Source organism: Saccoglossus kowalevskii, chromosome 1, assembly GCF_978046115.1.
Source record: "Saccoglossus kowalevskii chromosome 1, keSacKowa6.1, whole genome shotgun sequence".
NCBI classification, from domain to species: Eukaryota; Metazoa; Hemichordata; class Enteropneusta; family Harrimaniidae; genus Saccoglossus; species Saccoglossus kowalevskii.
This window is the reverse complement of record NC_140641.1, coordinates 28,177,270-28,185,359: the sequence shown is the minus strand read 5'-3', so window position 1 is coordinate 28,185,359 and position 8,090 is coordinate 28,177,270. Positions and strand designations below refer to the sequence as shown.

Genomic DNA, 8,090 nt, shown 5'->3' with positions numbered 1-8,090 from the left:
ATCTCGGGTCAATTTATATAACTGTACGAATAGCGGTGTAACCGCGAAGGGAATAGCTATCGAACCTAACTTTGGTTAAAGCGTGATCTTCCCTTGAGTGACAGCTGTGTCGCGATATTGCTCACAAACTATTTGTACTGTAGACAGAGGTAATATAAGTGTCAAGGACATGACTCATAGTTAGTGACAATAACATAAACACGAAAAGAATCAACAAGTGGTCAATCACGTGACAGTGCTTCACGTGACAGCTGTGCGATTCAGGTGAAACACCATTATATTAGAATAAAGCATTTTAATTCTATCAAAAATCACAAGACTGTGACAGTTTAGTGAGAGAGCAGCATATGCCATATAGACTTCGTCCTATCAGCTAGCAATGGTGATGTATAATACACGTTCACAAAGTATGTTGGCCTTTGCCTTGGTAGTCCTTGCGTCAATGAGTTTGGTGATCTGCAGTGGTTCCCGGAAGCCTCATGTAGTGTTCATAGTAGCCGACGATCTGGGTAAGCCTCAAAGTTCAATGACATTTTATTCAGTTAACTATTATCGCTCAGGTTTAAATAACAGTTTGCTCAGGTTCGTCACCATCGTAAGATTCAAACGCTGAGATTCAAACTAAGTGTGTGATTTTACGAATAAGACAACATAAAGTCACAGCACTACATCAACAAACGTCGGAATGGCGAATGCTACTTATCCATCGTACTGTCTCCCCAAGGTGACAAAAACAACTTCAATGAAATACAGTGCGACGGGGGAACTAAATCTATTGTTCAGATAGTGGGGCCCTAGGCCCATTTGTATGAACCACGCCCCCTAAAATATGTTTGTTGACGCATGGTAAATGTTTTGGTATTTCTTGTAAGAAATATTCATAGTTTCCCTTTGAAATAATATATTGTATATCCTTGTAATGACCAACTTCGACTTCTGAGTATAATGTGCTAATAGTTCGTGTGTTTGTTTCTATCCTCTCGTAGGTTGGAATGATATCGGCTACAACAACCCCAGTATTTTTACACCGACTCTCGATAAATTGGCGAGAGAGGGCGTGATTCTCAACCAGTCGTACGTGCTTCCAATGTGCACCCCGTGAGTTTGCTATTCAAATACGATTATACATGTGTGCAATGACATATTTCATTTTGAAATAATTAAAATTCTAGTGCACGTGAGCTTTAAATCATCTATACTACAGGTAATTCGGAAACGCATGCTTACTGGATTTTTTGGTATTTCGCTGACAAATATTCTGTGAAAGTGTTGTAAATTTTTGGGATAAAGACACGTCTGGATGTATATAATGTTTTTTACGAAGGCCGAGTTCGGTTGAATTTTGTTGAAAGATTTAGCCTAATTTTTAGCAGTTTTGCAGTAATCTGAATCTCACAGCTTGTGTTTTTGTTGTGTTCAGTGAGGATTCATGATGGCCGCCCTATATAGTTAATAATGGTAAATTAGTTGCATTTATTATACTACCAGAAGAAAGTACCATTCACGCGTTCATAAACTTCCATAAACATATTTTAGTCGCAGTGATATTCTCTGGGTGCTTAATTAAAGTTCCGTTTAATATTTTAGAGACAGAGCGTCATTAATGAGTGGATACTATGCATATCGAGTTGGTCTTCAGGTAATTACGAAACTCGTCTACTGTGATATATGTCCGTTCTTTACAGTTATGTTATTTAGTCGTATTAATACTCATTATTCACACATATAGACTGGGAAGTAACAGAAGAAAGTTACAAAAATATCGACAGGATGAACTAAATGTGCAGTAATGATGAAACTGAAATAGATTCTAGCCATTTTCGTTTGATTGTCATTAGTTACTGACGTAAAGAGTTGAGGTCATTTTGTCTGGTATATTTTAGCACAAGGTATTGGACCACGCGGAACCGGCAGGATTGCCGCTTAATTTCACGTTGATACCACAACGAATGAAAGAACATGGATATACAACGTACATGCTTGGAAAGTGAGTTTTTCTTTTCACTCATTCATTCCTACAAGGCACACTTATTTGGTGGATTCCTTCATTAAGCAGACAATGATACTGATAAACGTTTTTTTATTGCATTGATTTAAGGTGGCATTTGGGGTTCTGTAAGTGGGAGTACACGCCGACCTACCGAGGGTTTGACCATTTCTACGGCTTTTATAACGCAGCTGAAGATTACTTCAATCACACAACTAGTAAGTGTCAATTTTATCAGCTGTATTTACTGTGACTGAAAACATTTATCAGATTGCCCACTTTCTTATGTATTTCTCTTATTGCAGGTAAATATCTCGATTTGAGAAACGGGAAAGAAGTTGATTGGTCCAAAAACGGAACTTACTCAACGGTAGATATAGTTTGTGCATACTATACCCCATTACCGTTGAGGTGTCAAACACACTAATTCTGATCACGAGATATGTCTTACGCGTAAATCATCCATAGTGTACCGTAAAGTTTGCAGATACAATTTCACATTGACTTCATCCTAATTCACGCTTGTAATAAGAGTACTTATGTTGTTTTCTGGCAAAAATCATTATTTCGTACTCAGAATTGCACAAATTGGGACTACCATTCGGACGCATAGATGCTCCCATCTGTAAAGGTCCTTTCCCAAGTGTGTCCCGCCCAGGCTTCCCAGGCTCCCTCCCCGTCAGTGAGCCCCTACTCCGTGTTTATTTAACTACAAGGAGCGTCTTTCCTTTCCAGTACATGTATGCCGAGAAGGCGACCGAATATATCGCAACTCATAATAAAAGTACTCCAATGTACATGTATCTGCCGTTTCAAAGCGTCCATGGAGTAATTGAGGTTAGTTGAAAATTATTCAAAAATATCATTTTATTAATATTCACAATGCCAATATAATGATATCCGCAAAACCATGAGTCGTTACATACATGTAATGTATCGAACGGCAGATCGGTCGTTCCAGTTAGCGTTCTGTCGGCACTAGAGATTAGAAAGTGTTATCACGTGTTTTTTGCATGTCACAAATTATCTCTCATTTTCAGGCCCCACAGAAATATTTAGATATGTATACGTTTATACATGACACCAACAGGAGAATCAAGTCCGGTAAGTGTCTGGTACTTTACGTATTATTCATTTGGTGCATAATCAGTAATACAATCATTAAGAATTTCCAATCGCTATTTTACATATTTAAGTAATAACTGTAGTTGTGTTAAGGTATAGACACCATTTATCATTACGTGTTGTATTATGTTCAGTCGTCTTATTTCATTGACTTATCAGCTATGGTGACTGCTATGGACGACGCTGTTAAAGTTGTAATTGCCGCGTTAGAACGCTATGAACTGTGGGACAATACACTACTTGTGTTTACAACAGACGTAAGTGAATGAAATCTTACCCACCAATTGTTCGGTATCCCATGTCGTCGCAGAAAGTACCGTAAACCAGCCTTAGTCATTTTATTATCTGTGTTTGTCTCGTTGATGTGTGTTTTGCACGGAATCAACCGTTGTTACATTTTCGAAGACGCATCGAATATGCCTGATAAGAATTCTTATCAATTCTGATTTATCGTAAATTGGAAACGTTGTTTTAGTCATGCACAACATATATTTCATTTGTTGGCATGACTCCGCAGTAATTGACAGGGCTACGCAGTTGCGCGTGCGCTGTGATATGCTGTCATTCAATCACAGGTTGCTGCGATTGGCGCAATCGAATTGCATTATGAATAGTAATACTTAAACAATGGCATACTATTAATACATTTATATGTACCGCTAAACTGTAACATGTTTGATATATAGTCTTATTACGCTAGTGATAAATGTTTGTTTGTTTTTTGAAATTTTCATTAGTTTGATCCTACCAACTGTGGTGAATTCTCTGTCCACACCCACTTTTCTCGTAGTATAAGATGTTTTCACATTTACGTTCACAGAATGGTGGTCCAGCAAATCCAAATAATGCAGGCAATAACTGGCCATTGCGTGGATCTAAGCTGACATTATGGGAGGGTGGTACGAGGGGAGTGGGGTTCGTCCATGGTAAAATGCTAGAAAAGAAAGGATACGTCAATAATGAGTGAGTACAACGTTCGGTATTTTAGTTTTCGATTCAGTCAGATACTATTGCATAATTTTAATTGAATTAATATTGCGCTATGAATATGATTTGTGGGAAACTACACTCGTTCAGTCAATGGTATAATGAAATATGTGAATGCTTGTGTTGTTAAGGTTTGCGTCAAATTCACTATTCTAATGCCCATTTGGGCTAATCGTTGTGGTACTAACATAATGTATCGTATGTGTATTAGTGTTTTTCATTATTCATTATTGTTTTGGATAAATCATAATCTAATGTATTCATCATCAACATGGGAATCAAACAACGAAACTACACCGCATCTATGCTGCGTCATGTCATGCTCTGGTGTAAATTTTTCCGCAGAATGATGCACGTGACCGATTGGTATCCCACATTATTACACATCGCAGGCGGCAAGGCAGGTAATGTGATACAGTATTGCATTTCATGTTAGATTTCGAACTTAAGGTGATTTGTGCCATTTATTCTGTCATTCTAGGCAAAACATCCGGTATTAATTTATTTTGTTATATTTTTATTTTCGGTCAAGCAATTATTATTATGTAAATTGATCAGTTTATGTTTATTTTGAAACCTTGCGAAACTGCCGAAAGTGCCAATTCGTGTTATATATTTGTATTGGTATATTGTATATATCATAATAACATTGTATTCATAGATTCGGACATGGATGGTTTGAATGTTTGGGACACGCTTAATAAAGGATACCCGTCGCCTCGCAAGGAGTTTATTTATAATATTGATGAAATAGAACCAACTGGAGCTGCTATCAGGTATCGATCGTTAATTGTAGTTTGTAGTATGAATAAATACCTATTTATAATAATGTGGCGTGTATTTTCATTAAAATCAGTTTTTTTATAGATTCATCTACAAACTACAAAATGATTAAGCCAAAATGACAAAACATTCCAGTTAAGATATAGATCCGGGTTCGTGGGCACTTGCGGGGCCTCTACTAAAAGTTGGACATACTAAAACGCGCTGAATTTATTTTGAAAAGTGCACAAATGCTTTTTTGCCGGACGCATAATTTATAAGCCGGAATATCTATATAATTTACTATTAATAACATTTTACGAAACAGTAGTCAGTCTGTTTATGTGAGAGTTTATAATGTGTTTTGTATTCTTGTAGCAATATGTCAACGTCAAACGTAATTAAACATACACAAGTTTGTGGCATCATTGTCTGAGAACAAACCATAATATTACACTGGATTGTATTGTGGAAATGTCAAAACAAAGTCTAATAAATATTTAAGTTTGAAACTTTCTTAAGTACTGATTTACGAAACATAGACAATTTAAGACATCAACAGGGGTAGAACGTGTTTAAAAATTATCTGTGACTCAAGCAGTCTCTAAAAGTTACTAAACATGTTACTTTAACAACATATACATCATCTGAAAGCTTAGGCGAATGCGGTAGTGCATACGCCATGTCAGTGTTTGTCGAAGAGATGGCCCGACGGCCAATTTCGCTTTTTATTATTCCGGGTATGGGAAAGACCGTTTTTAACAATTTCAGTCATGCGATTTTTGATATTTTTAAATTATGTTCTGCTTTTTAAATTATTTTATTATGTTCTGCTTGTGGTAGAGTTGCGAAGTTGAAGCCAACTCTAAATATAACAAAAAAACAATAACATAACTCCTCTCTTCACACATACTAGTGATTCTAACTACCTGATAATACGCTAACACCAGTGGTTGTAGTGCAATATTTTCCATTTGTAGACACCCTATGGTTAAAATAACGATGCATGTAAACAACTGTGGAGGCGCTTTTAGTTTACTCACCTATCGAGCTTTAAGAAAATGTGACAAGTAATGTCTAATCCAACTCACTTTCTTATGTGACTCTGTGTAAATGAGTTTTATGTTTGCATGACAGCCACATGTGTGTTTGTGTTTACAGAGTTGGTGATTATAAACTGATCGTTGGTAAAGCAGGTCATCCCGGTGAGTAATGATGTTTTTAATCGCTATTATATTCTACACTTGTATATGTGTCAGTCAGAGATTTGATGCTATCCTAGAAACGGACTAAGACAATATGCACTATCCCTACGACAGCTTAAGACAACAGTCGTCAGACTAACAATGGCATAATACAATAGGTGTCTTAGCTACCAACCAGGTGCTTCATACTTCATTTCCTCAATATGTCTACTCAACAACAGCCAAAAAAATAGGCATCGGAATTCAGAGTGAGTTTAGAGTGTGTGATTACACTGTATATATTTACAGATGGATGGATTCCCGCACCGACTATAGATGGCGTATGGGAAGAAATTTTGCCCATGAATGAATACGAGGGACTATTGGATGGGAGATTGTCTAAAGACAACGACACGTATTTGTTCAATATAAAAGGTACGCTAGAACAAACGGAGGTCTTAAGATCACATTGCTCCAAAAGTCGTAGTATTCCCGGCAGAGTGTTTGTTCCTAATCTAAATATGCATGCGATTCCATTGGCATTTACTTCAGCGGGAAATTTGTTTTTGAATTAATGCATTGACGAATCGTTTTACTTTATAACTGTGAATTTATTTATAGCTGATCCCACTGAGCGTAACAACCTAGCCGAGCAAATGCCGGAAAAAGTCGCCGAGCTATCCGCTAGGCTGGAAGAACTGAAACAAAAGTTGGTGCCTGCTATAAGACCCGCCCCAGACCCAAAAGGGTCCGATCCCCGTAAATTTGGAGGAGCTTGGTCTCCAGGATGGTGTTAGATCGACGTAAATGTGATAGAATGACGTTATGTTGACATGTATCTCAAAAATTCGAAGATGCGTTTCTTTTTAAGATGAGAACAAGTCAACTTTCACTTATTTTTAAACTTATATATTTCACAGTGACGATGGAATTTTACTCTGTTGTATATTTCTCTTTCGCAATTTCTAAAAGTAATTTCGTTTTTTGTAAATGTCGTATTGTTTAAATAGTTATACATAGCAAAGGGAAGAAACCAATAGTTGCGAACGTCCTGTGTGGTACTGCAATCACCAATTCAACTGGCAACATGGCATTTGAGTTCTTTCAATGAGATAACAACAGAGATTTTTAATACATTATTGTTTGTTTTATATTCACACCGGCGTTTATGCAATGCACTGTTTTTGGTGGCATATGAGTGAAATTATTTCGGTGACCATTCTGTTTTTGTGACGACATCTGCAAATCCTCTTTTTAATAATTTACACCGAGAGACGAATAAATGAACAGGACTTGCTATCAACTTATAACAGGGTATCTGTTAATTTGAGTAATATGGAAATTAGTGATATTTATTGTACACGTGTACGATATCTGGTATACACATTAAAAGTTATATATACAAATATATTATAAATGCATCTTCGCCAAGGTATAGTTCTCTTGTCAATTTGCAGTAACTTGTGGCACAATGGATTTGATACTCTGCAATTCGTGAACAGTGGTGACGGTTCGAAACACATCAGACCTTCCTAACATGTGTTTTAAAGATTCTTCTCGAAAACTTTGAAGCACTTCAGAAGGCAAATGCACCAATGATACATTTGTGAATATGAAAGTAACTAAAATAATTTTCTTCAAAACGTTTATTTTTAAATACTTCAGAAAACAAGCACACATGTAAAGTTTAACCTAAAACACCCAACTATACATGTTTATGTAAAACACAAGTTCGTAAGACTAATAGATTCGTTTTCTTCATATATATTATTCTATTGGCGGGGCCTTGATTTTGAATTTCATCTAACATGGTGATTACTACACCCCAGTGCGAATTTATATATAATTTAAACGAACCCCTCTAAATCTCTAATAATACTATTATTTCGAAATATCAAAAATACAACTCAAAATAATATTTCACATCACTTATTTCTGATTCAAATATCGCATTGCCAGAAATGATAATGAATTAATTAACAATTATTGGGTATTGCTTTTTATAGTTGCTGTTTGTCTTTTTACTGTTTATGTATTCAGTAATA

At 36.3% G+C, this 8,090-nt stretch overlaps 1 protein-coding gene across 1 annotated transcript; it reads left to right on the top strand.

Moving 5' to 3' along the window:
- The first annotated feature begins 264 nt into the window (after nt 1–264).
- LOC100378957 (arylsulfatase I-like) lies at nt 265–7,089 on the top strand. The gene is made up of 15 exons (XM_002733349.4): nt 265–509; nt 987–1,098; nt 1,588–1,639; nt 1,884–1,987; nt 2,099–2,205; nt 2,293–2,357; nt 2,723–2,824; nt 3,028–3,091; nt 3,272–3,369; nt 3,933–4,075; nt 4,445–4,503; nt 4,761–4,875; nt 6,023–6,066; nt 6,355–6,480; nt 6,667–7,089. Exons 1-15 carry the CDS (start codon nt 380–382, stop codon nt 6,840–6,842), a joined length of 1,497 nt encoding a protein of 498 aa, XP_002733395.1. The 5' UTR covers nt 265–379; the 3' UTR covers nt 6,843–7,089.
- Nucleotides 7,090–8,090: the final 1,001 nt, after the last annotated feature.

Excerpts from the sequence above, each read along its gene's own strand:
- LOC100378957 (XM_002733349.4), top strand. The coding sequence starts at position 380 with ATGGTGATGTATAATACACGTTCACAAAGTATGTTGGCCTTTGCCTTG. Across the intron at positions 4,076-4,444 it reads AAAGGATACGTCAATAATGA|AATGATGCACGTGACCGATT; the intron begins GTGAGTACAACG and ends ATTTTTCCGCAG. Across the intron at positions 6,067-6,354 it reads TGGTAAAGCAGGTCATCCCG|ATGGATGGATTCCCGCACCG; the intron begins GTGAGTAATGAT and ends ATATATTTACAG.